Here is a 20127-nt window from a genome sequence, read left to right as displayed (position 1 = left end):
GCAGAAATTTAAACCACGGAATTTCCCTGGAACACTTGCAGCTGCTAATGTTAGATTTTACACTTAGAAATCAGTATGTAATAATATATCTCATGATAATCTAGCAGCTGGAGAAGTCCATGAGCACTCAAAGACAAACAGGAGGCCAGACTGTCAGCCGCTCTGATAATTACCACTTCACAGCCCTTTCAGTGAAAGGCTACAAAGTGGGATTGGTGCAAAAATGCCTTTTAACAGGAGATGCCCAGTACTAGAGAGAAGTTTTCACTAGAAATTACATAGCGGGAAAATATTCACTAGTACACTCCAACTCATGAATTATCATTTAGATGGAAAAAAAACAAAATCCCATAAGTGGTGGTCTGAAAACATTTTTGGAATTAAACCACCCCATGTATAGTCTGTAGCATTTTTTTCCATCAAGCTGTTTTAGGCTAGGCTGGCAGCCTCTAGTAACAGGATTCATTTGGCTCTCAGCAAGCTGGCAGGCATCTTACAAGAGGGAAAATTTGGCTGGGCATTCTGTTTCTTTATACCTTTTGGATTCAGCTATGGTAAGCTGAGCTGCCAGAGAGAGGTTTAGATGGTACCCTCCTTATTTAAGGTGTGTGACGGAATGCATTCAAGAGAACTGAGGCAGATGCATATCTTGCTTAGATCTACATTTTAGATTTATCATCTTTGTTGCCTTCTTGAGTAGCAGTGAAAATTAAATGAAGTGGCAGTGCTGAAGCAATGTGCTCTTACTCATCATCTCTATTCACCCACCTTTTCAGCTCATCTCTCTCTTCCCCTTTTTTTCCCTTTTTTTTTTTCTCCTGGTGACACTTCAGCACATGCTGTGAACATATGCCAAAAAGCTCATTCTTAAAAGCTGCCTTCATTCATCTTGAGCTGTTATCAAGAGCTTTGTCTGCTCTGTGGGTAAATTGCACAGCGCTGAATCAATGTCCTCTTGTACTGGAAACCAGACAATTCTGACAAACTCTGTTGCATTCATAGGGAGTGAGTGAAGAGATGGCTTAGCTCATGCAGAATGCAGGGATCAAAACACCTTCTGCCTCTCAACTGAGGCGGTGACACAAACGTGACTGCTGATCCTAAACCAAAAAAAATTAGAAATGTTTGCCTGCTGCAAGTTACTTTGTATGCTTGATAGATATTCCAGCATTACAGATGACAATTTTTGGAGCATAAGCTCCTATGTGTACTTCATCAAGGTGATTTTCAGATCATGTATTATTTTGGCTCTGCACTTGTTTCAAATTCTCCTTAATGTAATTTTAGCTGTAGCATGAATGTACTTAATACTCTCCTTGACAGGAAACCTCAGATGAATAAACCAGACCTATTGTGTAATTAAAGAGTTTCTTTGGAATTTGGCTGCATTTCAGTTTTTAAAATGTTGTTTAATTTGTTCCAGAAGTAAAGTGAACTTGTTTTTTCAGAACTTGGTCATGATTGCTGGTGGTCGAAGCTATAATAAATTGAATTCCTTCCTAATAAATTTAATTCCTTCCTAATTTAAACACATTATAAATATGTAAACTGAGCTGTAGTCTGCAGGCATTGACAGATATTGGCAATACAAAGTGATGGTACCTTTCCAAAGAAAATTGTCTTTTTAATTACACAGAATAACAGAAACTGCTTCTTCCCATTGCAGATACACAAATGTTGGAAACTTGTTTGAGTGACAGGTTCTGCAGTAATTTGAGTACAATAGTTTAGCAGATTTATGTTTAGGGAGAGGAGAGAAGGGGAAAAAATACAGGCTCTGCTAGAAACTACATATATATTCAGCAAGCAAATGAGATACAAGCTTTGAAACAATAAGCTGCTCTATAATGCACAGACAGTCTTTCAGGATACCAAGCATCAGCTCTGAAGTCTCTCTACACATTGATAAAAATGTCTAACTGAATGAAATAAGTTTATTCTGTCTCATGTTAAAGCCCTGTTAAGCTACTGAGAACTGACTGAGCTTCTGACTCAGTCATTGTTCCTGGTTTTTTACAACTCCTCCCATTCAGTTAATTAAAAAACCTGTTCCTGAGCAGGGAACAAAAGCACTTTTTATACAGAATTGGTCTATGTGCATTTTAAAGATTTCTGCCTGGTGAATGCAGTATTTCTTTAGCTTTGTTTACTGCAACACAAGTGGCTGCCAGGGGCAGTGCTGTGGATGTGGCTGCTCTCCTTGGGTGGAGGACACACCGTCCCACGCTTGGGCCAGGGTGTGCTGCCCACGGCATGGGGTCAGAACCTGAAAGGCACAAAAGACTCTCAGTGAGCAAGAAGTCAATGAATGGTGCTCAGGTCAGGCCACAGAGATGAGGATACGCACGTGGGAGTAGCAGGAGGAAAAAGATCTGTCAGCAAAAGAGCAGAAAGCGTAAAGGATGGTCGGTTTGCAACTGAAGAAAGTGTCTTTGCAATGAGGCAGAACTATTAAGAGCTTGAGTTTTGGTGAGTGCTGGCTTTGAAGCTTTTTGCCAAACCAATAAATAAAAGCTGTTACTCAGACAGGCAAAGTTAATGGTTAAGCTCAGTGGTTGCTGCTGTTATTTTAGTGAAAGTTTTGACTTACCAAGAAATAGAAGAATTTGTATGAACTTGTTCAGGAGAGCTGCTCCCACTTTGCAAATTTATTTTTTAAGAGATGGATACCAAATCCAAAAAGTTGTCTGGTGTAAATCCACAACTTGTTTGTGGTTAGGATCCCTGGAATCCATATTGTGGTAAAAATGCACTTCTGCACATCTTAAATCTCTCCCTATAATTGCACTCTCTCAGTTTTTTAAATCAAAGTGAAATTCTAGGATTCAGAACAGGCCTGACACAGAGGCTGGAACTTGCTTGTTTCTAATTTGCAGAGGTTGGCTCTCTTCAGTGCAATCAAATTTTGGTCCCCTAAAATTATTAGCCCTGTTTTCAAACTCATCTGTTTCTCTAAAAATGAAACCTCTTCCACCTGTACTATAACATTTTTCTGTTGCCACAGGTGAACACAGTTTCTCTTTTGAATGCTGTCTGGTTTTTATCTTTCTGTCAGTGCAAAAATTAATTTTCATCTTTTTGAAAAAATTTAGGCACTGGAATTAAAAGAAACTGTTCCATTAGAACTGCACTGAACTCAGGTCCTGAAATATTTATGCCCTCAGAAAATATTCCAGTTTGTTTCATTGACACTTCATTTGCACAGGGAACTGAAATTCACTGTTTAGCAACCAAAATGACAAGGTGAAAAGGTGGATTTTCTGTGAGGAGGCACCTGCTGAGGCAAGGGGAAGGATGTCATTGGGTTTCTGTACTCATTCGGTGCTTGCAGTGCATAATCCCCATGCAGATTATGGACTACAACTGCACTGTTGCTGGTGTGGGCATCAGCCCACAGGAACATATTGTGTTATTGTGTTTTCTCCAAATTATTAATTAAAAATTTGTTCTGAAATAAAAGGAAAAGGGATTTTCTCTGCCAACATTGAGGAGGAAAAGTTACACATTCATAATTTCTTCTGAAATCAGTTTTAATGAGGTGAGTAATCTGTGGTATAAAGGCAAAATATTTGGATGCAGCTGTGATAGAGAAACCCAGCATGCTTGGCTAACCTTTAACAGGTATTCTAGCATAGTCTGTTTGAGCCTGCTTGAAGCTAGTAATATTAATTTCAAATTAATTAATTTGCTTGAAACTAGTAATATTAATTTCAAATGTTGACCAGGAGTTTGTTCTGTTACTCTCATCTCAACTTTCTTCTGTGCTTTAATTAAATGTTAATCTGTTGTAGACAACCCTGTTTGTTTAATGTCTGTATGTCTTGGGATGGGTGTACACTGATGATTTGGGAGGAGATCACCTAGCTAAGACTAGATCCAAAGGCAGATTAGGTCTGTGTTGCTTCTTACTTTTAAAGGTATGTGATGTCTTTCACTCAAATAGAAAAATTTATGAGCACAGCAGTATTCTGTTAAGGGTCTTATCTGCCACTCAGTGAAGGGTTTCTTGTTCAGTTTGCATTGACATATCTAAGCTCAGTCTCTGCTCCTTAAGATTGATTTTTAGCCCCAAATCAGCGTTAATGTGTAAGTAAAAGCAATGCATTTACTTAGTAAAGCAAATGTTTCAAAGTATAGTAAGAACTGTAACCATAAATGTTCTCACCTTTGATTGTGCCCCAATTTCTTTTCTGGTAGTTATTGCTAAAGGCTACTAAGTGAGGGATTAAGTTGTCTTTGTCTTCTTATTAAGTTTTCCTCTCTGGTGGCAGGCAGTTCCATTGGATGTTCCCAGAAGGATCCTGGATGCTGCTGCAGTAGGTTGGAGCCATTAGCTTTTCAGTGACTATTAAACACTGTCATAACTGAGATCTGCATGGATATTATCCACTCCAGTACCAAGGGGATGATGCTCATACAAGGAAGGATTTTGCCATTGGGCAGCTGCTGTAAAATGTAGTCACCTCAATACTGTTTCATGCAAGCTCTGGGTTGGTTTAGCTGGGCTTTCTGTAACTCTTTCTCTTTGTCTCAATCCCTTTTTGAGCTGTGATCAGGGTAAGTGCTGATACTCACCAGGAGAGCATCCCATCTTCATCTGTATGTCTTTATATTCTTACTCTTCAACAGGAAACTTTCCACAGCTTTTGTTTACAGTAATTAGGAAAGTCAGACAGTGTGGTACTCATCAGAGTCCTCTGCATGGTCAAGTGAGTGTGTGAACTAACACACTGCTTAAGGAACATACTCTTCATGTCTGTTGGAAGCACATGGGAAAGGAAGAAAATTATGCTAATTACAGATTAGATTGATGATAACCCAGTAAGTTAAATCTAGTTAACTTACAGTCCAGACTCTCAAAAACATGTGACCCTGTAAAATGGAACATTTCATTGCGGTAATCTTGTATTTGTGATGGTAATAACTTATGAAACAAAGGTTGGAGGTTAGGCTTGTTTTCCCTGTCTGTCTTTTTACATGATCTGTAACCTAAAATTCCCTCTCTTGCAATATCTATGAGTTAAATCTGCTTTAAGCTATCATCAGTCACCATTTGAACTGATTTTTCTTTGTTATGCTGCCAACAGAATCTTTCTCTTTTTTTTGTTATGTTACTTACGAATCATAAAAGTAAGATAAGACAAAAGAGAATGCTAGGCTGTACCATCCCCTTTGCTTTGCCTGCACAGGATTAGAGGGTTTGATTAGCAAGCATTGCATTGCTGTGTGGGAAACTTGGTTGGATTCCCTTCCTTGATCTCTCAGATGGTGTCTGTGCATATGCACAGGTGATGTGTCAGTGGGCTGATGCTCTGCTTCGACATGTCTCACCAGGTTGTGTGCCTGACTCATTCTTTCTTGTTTGATTGGGTATTTGTGCCACAGACATGACACAGTGAGGAATAAAGGCATTTAAGCCTTCAAAATCTTCATAAGATTTCCAGGAAGTAAAACTATTCATTCTGAAGGGCTCCTTCGCCATGAAATGTTACACAATATCTACTGACTGAATGTGCCTTTGTGCCTTGCCCTCTGCTTTTCAGTGCCATAAGTTTAGCTCCAGTACACTTGATGAATTCTACTGGTGTCATGTTTACTTAGATCTGTCTCTAGTTCATGTTCCGTCTATTTTTTTTAATTCATTCCCAAAATTTCCAGAAGATTGGGTCTAGATTGGGACACACGAGGTCCTCTTCTTCACCCGTCTCCTCAAGAAAAAGTACTGACAGGCAGTTCTTAAAAAACAGAGGGAATATTTCTGTTTCTTACACCTGTTTCAAGGTGATTATGCCTTAAGAATCAATCATAGCATTTCTAGTTTGTATCCCAGTGGTCATCCTTTGGAAGCTGTGCACCAAAGATATACTTGTGTATTTCCTGTTGTATTCTCCACACTTTTATAGTTTCCTGTATGCCTTCAGCAGGCTACAATATGAAAATAAACAAAGAAGTTCTCATGAATAACTTCAAAAAAATATCTCCTCTGCCCCCAAGCCGTTTTTTTCCGTAGCTCTCCGAAGCTATCGGTGTGGCAGACAAGGATGAAACTGTGCTGCTGGGCTGTCTTGCTCTTTCTTTGACTGAGGGGTTGAACTTACCATGGCACTGCATCCATGTTAGTTTGCTGCCACATCCCAACCTCAGATGGAATCAGCAGCTCCTTCAATGGAGAGTTCAGAGATAGCAGAGCAGGTGATTCACTTTCCTGTCTTCTCTGTGAGCACTGAGCCTGCCTGCACTAGTCCATTTGTGGCCTGCTGTCTGCTCCTGCTGTTGAAAACAGCATTCTGTAATTCCATTTACACTTGCAATGCCTCTCTTTGCAGTGGGACTCTGCTGCTGAGTGTGCCTGCACTCTTCTCTCCTCTGGAGAGCTGGGAACAAATGCTCACTGTTGACAAGCTGGAAGATGACAAAAGCGAAGCAAGGCACTTATTTCACACTCATCATGACTTCTGCATGTCTGCCAAACCCTTTCACCTTGGCTTAGTGATAGGTCCCTGAAAGAGCTTCAGTATTAATTTTACTCTCTGGTCCCAATTAGCCACATGATAGCTCTGTCAAAGATTGTGATGGGCTTTTCTTTCTTTTCTCAGGTCTAGACAGCTACAGCCACTGCTAGGACAACACTGCTTGCAACAACAAAATGCCACATTTTGGTTCTGTGCAAAGACATAATGGCAGTGTCAATTTAAATTTAAAGTTGACTATTTTTCTTTAAATTGCAGTGTTGTGGTTATAGCTTAATCTATTATTTTGGAGTCTTTATTTTGCTATGCTCTCTCTTGACTGGCTGCCTTATCTAAGGACTAGTTAGGGATGAAATAGCTCTACCATATGATCTAGTTGATGGGCTGACAGAGTAGACCATAAACTGAGATTTCCTTCCTTTGTCCCCCCACTAAAATGAATTTATATCTTTATCAGACATTGAGGAGAGTTGTACACACAATCAAATAAAGACTGTACATCAAAAACCAAATCTGCTAAAGTGTACTTTTGGCTTATGCTCTTGAACTCTGCCCAGTTATATCAAAGATCATCATTTGGTGAAGAAAAACAAAGTAATTTGCTATCAGTGTTATTATGCACAGGAATGCTGAAAAATGTAGGCAAGAACTATCTTTTTCCAAAATGATGTTATTCTGGCAGGTAGAGCCTTTCCTTTTTGAGTAGCTCTGCAGTTCCTTGAAATACTAAAATGCAGTCAGCAGTCAACAAATAATATGAAACATAAACCTCTGCAGTACTTTTGCTACCCTGCTGTGCTGTCTGTGCATTCTTGAGGAGCAGTGGGCCTTGCACACAGCCTCACAGAGGGCTGTGAGACTTACTAAATAATCAAAGACAGACAATACAGCTCCTGCCTCCTTGGAGAAACATTTAGCAGCAAACACAGCTGAGCAGATGTTTCAGTGACCTTCCATCTTTCCTATTGGTGACATGCATTTATTTTTTTTAAACAGAGTTTATTTTTACAGCTTTTCTTTTTAGTGTATGAGCATAAGCATGCTCTCATGCTTTTATATCAATGAAAACTTGACAGTTTGTCCAGCCAGTGAATGCCTGCCATAGATAAAGACTGCCTGGGTCTAGGTACAGTGCAGTCACTGTACAGAATGTTTCTGTTTCAGGAACATTCTGGACTGTTGGAAACTGCTGGACTATTTGAGGGTAAGGGGTAAGTCACTGCAAAAACCAGGGGATCTTACAACACAGAAATAACCTGGATGAGCTGCTAGGTTGGAGTTAGGAACATGTGTAAGCCTGCAAGACTTAAGCAATGGAAGCAGCAGAAGCTTGGACAGAAAGGACTGATTAATGCCCCTGCTCACAGCCATTCCAGGGCCAATCTGGCAAGAAGGAAGATGGACTGATCTTTCTGCTCCTAATGGGTTTTTATAAATGCCTTCATAAACTGGAGAATAAGCACTGTTTTAGGTCCTTCCTTGCCTTTTTATTTTTCCAGACTCATTTCCACCAGTAGTAGATTTACTGTCTTTGCTGTAAGCACCTTCACAGAGAAATAAGAATTCATAATCTACAGAGATAATATATACTAGGATGAAACTGTTTCCAATACTGTGCCTGCCAGAGGCCAGACAGAAAGATAAAGAGATATAAAGGTTGCAGGAGTTGTTCATTTCTCCCTAGCGTTTGGCTGCAGAGGAATAGCCATACCTGCTCAGTGGAGCATGCAGGTATTACGAATCTTTGATCTTTCTGAACCTTCACTGATTTACTACAGAAACATTTCATTATTCTTTTTGTGCTAGTGAGAGAGAGGGGTGAGCTTCTATAAAAGTATAGTTTTAGCTTTATATTTTCTTTTTTTTTCTTTTTTTTTTCTTTTTTTTTTTTTTGTTAAATTCCTAATTAACACAAAGTGAAATTGCCCTGTGGTTTGTTCAGGCTTTCTGTCAGTTTTGTCAAGTGTCCCAAGGAAATTGTGGAAATTGTGCCTTTTTTAAAGTGGAAGAAATTTCCACTTTAACATGCAGTCAGGCCATACTTATGTCCATTAAACTTGTGTTTCAGCCATGCTTTGGTCTTTTATGGAGGCTTGAATAGAGACCAGGTAGACACATAGGAAGAAATTGTCTTCTTCCTCCTCATTAGTTAGTTAGTTTAGTTAGTTAGTTAGTTTTACTGACATTTGGTTCAAATTCATATTGTAGGCTCTTCAGCCCTTCTTTCTCTCCTTCCAATAAAGAAAAGTCTGCTTTTTTTCAATGAGGAAATAAATTTTTAAAAGCTGTCTATAGAAAATCTCAAATTATAAACCCATCTTTTTCACGGAAGAGGCATTTTAATGTCTAGCCCTGACAGCTCCCATGCCCAGCATACTTCTTGATTTTGTAACAGCAGAGATTAATGCTGCCCTTCTCTTCTGTGCTTTGGGATCTGTGTGTACTCCTCTGTCGTCAACCTCCTCGTGAACTGCTGCTTATTAGCAGTGAGGGCACAGACGGCTTTGTGTTTGTGAGGCTCAGCTGAAGGACGGGGAGGATGGCACAGATAGCGACACAGACAGCTCTGAGCGTCGCTTTGTACCCAACCAAAGCTCCCAATGATGATTTTCTTTTTTTCTTTTTTTTCTTTTTTCCTTTTTTTTTTCCGCAGGAATGTGTAATTCTGCAGTAAAGAGCAGAGTCTGCTCCCAGTTGCACACAGCCTAAAGCGTTTGTTCTGTGTTGAGGAATTTGGGACTTTTTTGTAGAACTCTGGGTTGCAAGGAGTAATTGGCCTTGTCTTGCCACCAGATTCACTGTTGTTAAATATATAACAGTCATAGAAAAATAGTATTATTATGCTTCCAAACAGAGTAACTAGAGAACCTAGAATTAAAGGCCACTGTCTCATTCAAAGGGCAGGATGAGTATTGTTCATATCATGTATTACTATTCAGTATTTTGTTTTCCTTCCTTGTTCATGTGAATTCATGCTTTGTTACTGTGGCCAACTCAGTTCCCACTCTGAAGTGAGAATTCTCAATTTCTTTCTGAACTAGTAAAATTTTATTACTGCAGTTTCAAAAAACTGTTTAGCTTCCATGCAATATCATATTCACCTCGGTTCTGTGCATAAGCATGGAGTATCAAATCAGAAGTAACTCCACTGAGTTTCGATCTGTCTGAGATGACCTAAACTTGCTGTAGTTTCAGCTTGGGATTTTTTTGTCATTAAAAACTGTAATCACAGCTTGCCTCAAGTGGTAGCCGCAGCCAGGAATGCTGCAAATCAGACCCCTGGATCCCAAACTGGGCAATCAGTTAGGGCTGCTTCCCAATGGCTGTGTCAGTAGTCAAAGAGGATAACAATCGAAAATAAACACAGCCTTAGGTCAGCCCATGGTGAAGGAACACTGTGTGACATCTGTTAAATTTAAGAGCATGCTGCTCTTAGTGACTATCTGAAGTACATCTACTGGCTCTGTGCTTTAGAGTAGTGGTTTTTCTGTGCTGTCAGATGCTCCCTGGTGCAGCTCATAGTCCCTGCTACTACACGATGCCCTGACATGTCCTGACTCCATGCACAAGGACACCTGACTTCACTCATCTTCCCCACTCCTCATTTTCTTTTAGAGGAAAGTGGAGTGCCTGTGAGGGAAAGGACCTGTTCAGCCAGGGAATGCATCTTCCTCTTGCTTAGGCTGTGGCTGAAAGGGAAATTCTTAAGACAGGATTTTCATGGTTTGTGGCAGTCTGGGGATTGAAAAGCACAGCTCTCTCTTCGTCTCCATGTGCATGCTTTGGCATCAGTCATAATGCACTTCTCAGCACCAGTTAACTGAGCAGCTTCCTGCTAATTTTTCAGATTCCCTTAGCCCAAAGGTGTTGGCTGCCTGACCCCTCTATTGCTTTGCACCTAAAAGGGCTCAAAGCAGACAGGCTGAAGAATTCAGCTTTAGTATGCTGGCATGGTTCTATTGAGTATATGAAGCATTTTCCAAATGCTTGTCTGCTGTCAGGTTTCCTGTGGCTACCCATACTGTCTGCCAGGTATAGCTTTATCACTCCTGCAGTTTGTAGTCTTAATCCCAGAGGTACTTTAAAGTTTGTGGAAAAAGAATTTGTGAAAATTTCTCCAGATAAGAGGGTATGTTGTCTACAATGAAAGTTTACCATCAGTAAGCAATTAAACAAATTTAGAGGGAAGAAAACCTCTGGGGCTGCTAAGCCCAAAACCTCTTCTCTGCACTGGCACTCATCCTTCAGCCATGAGTTCCTCTGAGAGCTGGGAAAGAGATTCTGGGTAGTATTGCTAACTGTGCATTAACTCCAACCTGCTTACACTGCTGTTGCTTACTCCTGTCTAAGGTGGAATGCTGCATGACCTGTGGTCTGACCCAGAGAAGCCATTCCTGCTGTGGTACACTATAGAAAGAGCTTCCTCAGGTCAGACTAAAAGTCCTGTGGCTTCTACCCTGTGCTGGTCTCCAAAGTACATGAATTGCCTTGGTTGAATGTCACATCATAGCATGTCCTGAAGCAGATACAAAGCTGGGAAACTCAACTGATTTTAGGAAGTGTAATGAAGGTTAATAAAACATTTGAAAAATAGTCCTGCAGTGAGAAATACCAGCATCTGTAGTTACCCTGCTGATAATACTTCAAAGTTACCATGATCACTTTAGAAAGACAAAACATATGGAAGGGTATAAAAGGAAGTCCTCTGCCTTGCAAGCTGATTTTCAGGGTTACAATCACAGAGCTTTTAACATACTGATTAAAAGGGTGTGCCCCTGGCAGCAGGTACAGCTGGGGATGGGCAGCAGTGCTGAGCCTCTTGCTCTGGCACCTCTCCTGAGGGGTGGGTGGGTGGGTGAGTGGGTACACGTGTGTGCACACACCTGGCAGGGGCAGGACAGCTCTCTCTCATGGGCGCCAGGGCTCGCTGAGTTTGCGTTGTCTTCTGCTGTTGTGTGGCCTGAAATAGTTCAGTGTGGGTGAGTTCTCCCAGCGTGTCACAGAGGTCTCAAGCCTGATGGGATGTAAAGGGGCAGCAGGGTGCTGAGCACAAGAATGCTGAAGGAGTGAGAAAATATTTCTGTAGGTGGCTGACATCCTCATGTACTGGATGTATTTTAATGAAGTTCAGCGCTATTTGGGAACAATAATCCAGTGCATGCATTGCAGATTTTAAAATGTGATTTACAGGAGCTGCACCAAACATAGATTTTATTCAACCTTTTTCTCATTTTCTAAAGTTGTTTTTTACATCAAGTCTTGCTGAGACCAGCCTTTAACTTAGTAATAGTTACCATTTCTAAATTTGGAAAGATCACTCCAGTGATTTTAAGCTTAAGTCATGCAAACAGTGAACTGTCTAAACTTTTCTTATCTCTGTATTTATAAAATAAAATTTTAAAGCTTGTGTTCATAGTGCACACAGGTGATTGATGTGCCTGGGTCTGCCTGGGGTGGCTCCCTCCATGTTAGTTCTTGCCTTTTACAAGAGATAGAAAATAGACAAAGTTTTCATGCTGGAGGGAGGTAAAGTTAGCAAGAAACACTTCTTTCTCGTGCTCTTCTGAAGGCAGACACCTTCAAAAGAGTTTTAAATGTCTGTGGTTTAATATCTTATGTTAGCTAAAGTTCTCAAAGGGTTCAGTTTATCATTAAGGAAAGTTAGATGCTGTTCCATTCTTAGGGAAGCCCAGGGGTAAAAGGGCTTAGGTTTAGCCTGCTGTTTGATGACACTAAAAACAAACCCAAATTCCTTATGTTTATTGTTTTGGGGTTTTGTAGGTGTGGTTTCTTTCTGTAAAACTTTTAATATTAAAGGCCCAAAAGTGCTATCTGTACAGATACTATGACACTGAATTAAGTACACAAATGCAAATGCCTCCATAATTATTTACTATTTCTAGACAGCATGTGATAAACCAATCTTTTTTAATTTCACTTTGGCTGCCACATGTTCTTTTCATTCCAAGGCAGTGAAAGTGGGTGTCTTTCATGGCAGGTTCAGGAGACTCTACAATCTTTCGTCTTCTTGTTTGGTTGCTAATAACTGGAAAAATTGACCGAGCAAAATGGTGAAGAAGTTGAGCCAGCAGTTGCCACAGTGACAGTTGTCCAATATAAATATCTTACAATTCTTCTGTTTATCATCTGTTTTCAGGGCAGTTTAAGCTGCTGGAACAAGACCGAGATATTAAGGAGCCAGTGCAGTATTTTAACAGTGTGGAGGAGGTGGCTAAAGCATTTCCTGAACGAGTTTACGTCATGGAGGAAATAACATTCAACGTTAAGGTAGTCCCTGAATAAATATTTGTCCCTGTCTAAATGATTAACTGTTGCAACCTTTATATACATGGCAAGTGAGCAGCGGCGCTGAGTGGGAAGTGTGATTTTTGAGACAAACGAGCCTTTAGCGTTCCACATTCGGTGATGGTGCTCTTTGGGATCATTTCTGCAGTCTTAAATCAACATGTCCTCTAAGGGCTCTCCTGCCCTATGGCACTTTGGGGAGCAATCCTGATGATCCATTCAATAATTCATCTAATTAGGATGCTCCTGCCAGATTTTAAACAAATGTTGTTTGTTGCCCCCTTCCTCCTCCCCCTCCAGCAGTCTGAATTTCATTCTCTGCTAAGCAGCAGCTGCTCAAATCCCTCTCCAGAAAGCCTCTTTCTCAGAGAGCACACAGGGTGAAATGATGAGGTTGCTTGTCTCAAAATTACTGCAGCTAAATACCATTGTGAATAAAATAACAAAAACCAAAAAAAAAAAAAAACCCAAAAAAAAAACCCAAACAAACAAAAAAAAACCCCAAAACCCCGAAAAACAAACCACGCCAAAATAAAAAGACACAGTTGTTCTCTGTGTGCATGTGTGTGTTTGTTTGTGCACAGCTCTTGGGCTCATGAAAGGGTCACTGATCCCATGAGAGGGTTTGCTATCACCAAACATGCTGCAGTGCAGGGCCACGAAACAGTGAAATCACAGCTTGTTCTTCTTTGTCCTACCTACACATGTGACACTGCACAAGGTAGGTCAGCTCTGCTGTGAGAGCAGAGTGGTCTCCAGGCTTATCTGGTTGGTTTGAGCAGCAGCACCATCTCAGACTGGTAGAAGAGCATCCTAGAGCTGGTGTGCAGTGGTGGAGATCCACATCATATACCCTGCAGGGGAAACTGGCTAATACTGGTGGTGCAAAACCAGCCTGGAATTTCCTGGTTCTTTGTGTATCAGGTTGGGTTTTGTTTAACAACCTTTTAATGGCTTTTTCCTTTTTCTTGCACTGCTACAGCTGGGAGACACCAGCTAGTTCACAGTTTTTATAGGTGTAAGTGGAAGAGCTCATCAGTTAATTTACTCAGTGACTAAGACTCACACCTTGCAAGACAGTAGGTTGTTTTCATTTGTGCTCTGCATTAACCTGAGCCTGTAAAACAGAGGCTTTCATTAATGAAGGCTAGGTGAGAAAGTTGGAACACTTCTGTAAATTTAGGCAAGGGAGCAAGAAAATTTTATCTCTGCTCAGAAAAAATCCTTGTGACTGCTAGCCTTATCCAGAGCTGTGCCGTTATTTCTCTTTTGATCAATGACCAAACCAAGAGAATGGCACAATAGAATGTGCAGCTTTGATTTTCTAGTGCAAAAAAGTATTTGTCTACAGGCCTCTTTAGACGTAAAATGCCGTATCTTGAGTTTACCATGAGTGGTTTTAAAACTCTTTTTCATATGTGGCAAACTGAGAAATAAGCAAAACTTTCTGTTAGATATGAAATCCATTTTTAAAGGTTTTATAGTGATACTCCTTAATGTAAATAACAGTAGTAATAATCCAGGTTTAACCTAGTTACACAGTTATCTTGGCAGTATTCCTCTTGGCAGTTTTTCCAGTTTCATAGAAGTCTATTCCAAGGTTATCATCTTCCAAAAAATAAATGAACTTAGCAGGATTTATTAAAGTGTTTAATAACCCTTTACATGCAAGAGAATTATGTACGCTAAAATTTTAATATGGGAGAGATTTTGTCAAGCTGATTAGAGCAAAGGGAGGAATACTAAGTACAGCTGATTCCTGTCCAATGTAGCATGCCTGTTTAAATTCAGAAGAGAGTATCAGAAGGCAGCTAATCCAATAGAAAAAGAAAAAAAAAGTGCCCAAAATATCTGATGAAGCACTTAAGATGAGAAGGATCTCTAAAGTCTGGGAATTATTTCTTATTCCAAACACTCAACTCTTCAGTGGATGATTTTTGAAGAAGGAGCCTGTAGAGTTCCAAGGTGACCAGACAGTCACTGTGTTCTTTTGTCTGTGCTTGTTGAGGTGTGCCTGCATGTGCCAGTACACCATGGTTATGATTCCACTTGGTGTGAACCTTGCTCCTGAGTGTAAATCCTTGGCAGTTCCAGCAGGATTTCACAGCTACCGCTGCCATTCTCCAAACTGCCTTCTCACTGAGATGGGCTGCGAGATCATTTCCAAGGGGCTTACTTTATTTTTGCTTCCTGTAATAGTCGTTGAAGGGAAAAATCAGCCACCTTATCCTGGCAAAGCAGGGGAGATGGTTCTCCCTTCCTTCCCTGTGGTTTTGCAGATGGACAGGTTCTCTGGGCAGTGCCCTGATGCAGAGGGTTGAGGACCTGATGGGTGTTTGAAGAACAGCTGTAATACATGCAAGCAAGTACCACTAGGAGGGAAAGGTGGTATCTTTTCAGAGACTAGCAAACAAAAATTTTGGGTTAAATAAAACTTTTGTAATGGCTAAAAGTACTTAGTAACTTTTTTGGCCATATGTACTGCACTGGATACCCACTTGGTCATTTCGAGTGGTAGCAGCATCTACAGGCACAGTAATTTAGAGTGTTCTGGGGATAAGTGAGTTTCATTCAGTCAATAGTTTAATCTCTTCCTGACCAAAAAATAGAGGCATTCTGTCCTTTCTTCACTGACCAGATAGGTGAGAACCCTTTTTTTGTATTAGTATTCAGTGCATAATTGAAGAAGATTTTGTTTACGTTACAGAATTATGCTACAAATACATGATTTTTTTTTCTATTGCTAGGAACAAAATACTAAAAATGTTGAGCTACCCCAGGACCCTGTCTTTTGCTGAAGCAACAGCAGTAGATGTTTGCTTTCAACTGCTCTGGTCTCATACATATGGCAGTGTGTACAAACACCCAGGAAGCTATTTGCACCAGGTCTTAAAAACAAGACAAGGAACAAACACACCCCCCCACCCAAATAATACTGAAGGCAATTCACAAAAAGTTCCCTTAAAAAAGCAGCAGTATTGTCTGATAGAATGCACAGTAGACAAACTAGGAGTTCCTTCACTCTAAAAACCAGCTCACTTAGTGTGGCAGGACCCTTCAGATCTTCCAGAATAACATTTTTCTTCTGAAGACATCACTTGGTCTCCCTGGAGAGTCTGTGAAGCTGTTTGCAGACACTTTCTAGAATGGACAAATGGGTTAGAGAATTAGCCTTATAATGATTCTTTTCTTACCTATCAAAGATATTGTATGACTGATGTGAACTTTTGATACCTGATTTGTTCATATTTTTTAATGTAATCTTCTTTTCACAGTGATTTAACTGTGTTGGCCCATACAATGTGCATTTTGGCAGAAAAAAATCTGTAGTGAAAACTTCTCCCTTTTTTTTTGGGTTTCGTTTTTTTTTTGGCAGATGGTAATGCGGTACAGTGGAGCAAAATTGATTTCCTGATTATAATTCTGGTGCCTCTGATAAACTCACCCTGAGTTGCCATAAAGCACATATATAGGAGGCTGTAACTTACAGTGACATTCTTAAGTGCTGCAGTAGTGACTTTCTTGAAATGAGGTGCTGTGTAGATTTTGGCTCCAGAGTTTCAGGCAATTCATAATACTTCACCTCAAGAATTAGTGCTTTAGTGGCCTTGTGGCTTGATGCCAGCCTTACAAAGCAGCAAGAGTCAGCTCCAAGCAGTTTGGGTTTTTTCTTTTTCCCCTTTGCCCCCGGTACACACAGGCTCAACACCTCGGTGTCTTGCGTTGGCATTGCAGTCCTGTGGCTGCCTCTTTTCCTCCTGGAAAAAGGTTGGGTGGCTTGAGTAAGAGAAGCACTGGAAGCAGAGCTGCTGCTGCTGTGTGCCTACATTGAGGTACCTGCTCCAAAAGAAGCCTGGATGGCAAGTGCCACTGCCTCAGTGGATCCTGACGTCCCACATAAAGAGACACTCCATGTTACAGCTCTTCTGTGTTATCTGCCACATTTTGGGTCAGTTTTAGATCACTGATTTATTTGAGACATTCCTTAAAGAGCACTGAAGCCAGCTGTCAATGTAGTAATTAGGCAAAGTCCCTCTTATCCCAGAGGGAAATGCATGAAGACTTTTACTTGCTGATCCTCTCTTGGGAAACAGACATTTGTAAAAGAAAGATGGGATGCTGTCTCACTGAATTGAGCCAACTTCCTTGGAAATGTTTGCTCTTTTTTTTTTTTTTTCCTGCTAACAGCTCTCCTGAAGACACTGTTTTACATTTTAAAAATCTTTTCCAATTTTTGTGACCTGTAAAAAAAAAATATATATATCTAATATATATGATCTATTAAATATATGTGTAGTGCTACAATTGGTCCCTTGGCTCTAATAGTAAAAACCATATGCTGTAGCTATGAATCAGAGACTTCACAGTTACAAAGAGCTCTAACAATTAAAAAAAATTCCTAATTGTATTTTTAAAGTGAATGCAATGCTTGTGTTACTCTAATAAAGTCTAGTAGCTATACCTATCTATATAAAGCCACAAATAATTTTTATACAGGTGTTCTTATATGTCCAATTAAAGACTTCTGCTCCAAAGTATAACAAATTAGAATAATTGGAGTCCAAGACAGCATATTGACTCAGGTGTTACCAAAATCTATTATTGCTAGTTAGCCTTTCCTTAAGCAAAAGGAAGATTATACCTGAGCTTTTCCAAAAAACAGTTTCCTAAGTAATCATTCCTTGCTTTTCTGATGCCTGTCTTCTGCAGGACTTTGCAATGGCTTTTCAATGTTACTGGAATTGCATGAGTCTTAAAATATAAAATATTATAGTGACTTAGACCACTGCAGTTTTGCAGTGTGTTTGGCAAGGTGTCTGTATGCCTGTAAACTTTCTGGTTACCATCCTGGCATCAGCAGTGAACATAGTATGGATTAACAGCTGGCAGTCGGAAGGGAGAAGGCAAGTACAACAGGGAGGAAGTTCTGGATCTGTGGGTCTTGTGCATTCATTTTTCAGCTTAAATATCTACTCCTGATTCCTAGATGGCATTGGGAGTGTAGTGTGGCAAGCACTGCCTCTTTCACAAAGCTGGGGTCACTGGTTATTCTCACCTGTTACCAATGAAAACTGGACGAGAGGAGCAGAAGAGGGGCGAGTGCAAAGGAAAACTGCAGGAGTTCTTACAGTGCACGAAACATTGTTAAAATGTATAAAGCCCTCCTTGGATGTGTGATGCAGCTGAATGAAAGCCTCTTGGGTGTTTTCTGCCTTCTGTAGTGGTTACCTCTTTTCCAGAACTATTATGAGACTTTAGGAGTTTACCACAAAAATGTATGATTATTTCTGAACTGATCTGTGGTCTGGACCACCTTAACTGTGCCATTGTGCACTGCTGTCTTGAGTCCATCATATACCAGGGATATGCACACATTCACCAGCTGGGACCTGCACTAGCAGGTCCAAGTGTCTGAAACAGTGTAGGGCTCTGCTACACCCCAGCAGCAGCTGCATTGCAGGAAGCAGAGGGGGCCCAGAGAATGGTCTCAGCAGGGTTGTGAAGATGCAGATCCTGCTGGGTCAGTGCTGAAAGCTTAGAGGGTAGAGGGAGATAAGGCTGATGTGCCACTACCCCTTCTGCCTTCTAGGAATAATTTATGATATGCACTTTCATGTTGTCTATAAGTGTACTATTTGGCATGGAACCATAGAATCATTTAGGTCAGAAAAGACCTTTGAGATCATTAAGTCCATCCATTACCCCAGCACTGTCAAGTCCACCAGTAAACTATGTCCCCAAGTGCCACGTCTTCACATCTTATAAATGCTTCCAGGAATGGTAACACAACCACTTTCCTGGGAAGCCTGTTCCAGTGAATGACAACCCTTTTGGTAAAAAAAAAAAATTCCGGATATCCAATCTAAACCCCCCCGGTGCAACCTGGGGCTGTTTCCTCCTGTCCCATCTGTTCTTAGGAAATGCTCTGCATGACTAATTCCTGGGCTTCTGGAGGCCCTGTGAAGCTCACCAAAGGCAGTGTAAAACCAAGCTAGAGTCCATGGCTCTTTGTTGATTTGTCTGTAAGTTTTGTGGCTGTTGATAAAGTGAAATGTTTGAACAAGACAGAGCAAGTCTGATTTTCATATGTCATTGCTAGAAAGACAAAGTAAGGATCATTTAGCCTAATGATCCTTAGCCTTTGTAATCTTGAGAACAAAAGCTGAGCAGTATCTGTGCACTGTATGCTTTTTGAGAGAGATATGTATTTTATATATGGTATATCTTTGTTGCCAATATGCTGGAACACATATTTACCTACCATTTACCTACCAATTTTAAAGTATAAGCAGCCCAGTGGGATGTATCAGCAATCTTAACATCACCATAAGTAGAATTTAGTAGATAAATTTCTGAGGTCTTAGACTTTAATTTCATGTTTTCGGTTTTTATTATAATTTTGAGCAGCAACCAACACCTTCTATTTTTGTTTAGAAGAAAGAATGCAGAACAGTATTTTTCTCAGTGTGCTAAACTAGAACTATGGCATCATCTTTCTTTTCATAGAATATCATAGAATATACTGAGTTGGAAGGGGCCCGTGAGGAAAATAAAATCCAACTCCTTGCCTTGCACAGGACACCCCAAGAATTGCACCATGTGCCTGAGAGCACTGTCCAAATGCTCCTTGAACTTTTGTCAGGTTTGGTGCTGTGACCACATCCCTGGGGAGCCTGTTCCTATGCCCAACCACCCTCTGGGTGAAAAGCCTTTTCCTGATATCCAACCTAAACCTCCCCTGACACAACTTCAGGCCTTGAGTTCCTGTCACACAGAGAAGAAATCAGTGTCTGCCCCTACTCTTCCCCTCATGAGGAAGTTGAAACTACAGTGAGGTCTCCTCTCAGTCTCCTCTTCTCCAGGCTGAACAGACCAAGTGACCTCAGCTGTTCCTCATACGGCTTCCCCTCAATGCCCTTCACCATCCTCTTTTGGATGCTCTCTAAGAGCTTAATGTCTTTTTTACACTGTGGCACCCAAAACTGCCCCCAGCACTCAAGGTGAGGCTGCCCCAGAGCAGAGCAGAGCAGGACAATTCCCTCCCTTGCCTGATGCTGGCAGTGCTGTGCCTGATGCACCCCAGAACACAGTTGTCTCTCCTGGCTGCCAGGGCACTGCTGACTCATGTTCAACTTGCCATCATCCCAGGTCTCTTTCTACTCTGCTGCTCTCCTGTATCTCATTCCCCCATCAGATTGAGGGTTAAATTCAGCCTTATTTCACCTGCAATGATCCTGTGACTGTATTTTTTTAACAATGAAAAATATGTTTTCCAATGTTTTTAATTGAAAATAATTTTGTCTTTAAACGTGTCAGTTGGCTCTAAAAGCCCATTTGCTATTTGGCTGGT

The 20127-nt window shown here is 40.7% G+C and overlaps 1 protein-coding gene across 1 annotated transcript in view; it reads left to right on the top strand.

Moving 5' to 3' along the window:
• The window catches only part of GAREM1 (GRB2 associated regulator of MAPK1 subtype 1), a 102480-nt gene that overhangs the window by 65175 nt on the left and 17178 nt on the right, over positions 1–20127 (top strand). The window contains exon 3 of the mRNA XM_036378567.1: positions 12628–12758. Within this exon, the coding sequence (XP_036234460.1) occupies positions 12628–12758 (131 nt within the window). The remainder of the gene's footprint in view (positions 1–12627; positions 12759–20127) is intronic.

Source organism: Molothrus ater, chromosome 1 (assembly GCF_012460135.2).
Source record: "Molothrus ater isolate BHLD 08-10-18 breed brown headed cowbird chromosome 1, BPBGC_Mater_1.1, whole genome shotgun sequence".
Classification (NCBI taxonomy): Eukaryota; Metazoa; Chordata; class Aves; order Passeriformes; family Icteridae; genus Molothrus; species Molothrus ater.
Note: the sequence above shows the minus strand (reverse complement) of the source record. Positions and strands in the feature narration are given on the sequence as shown.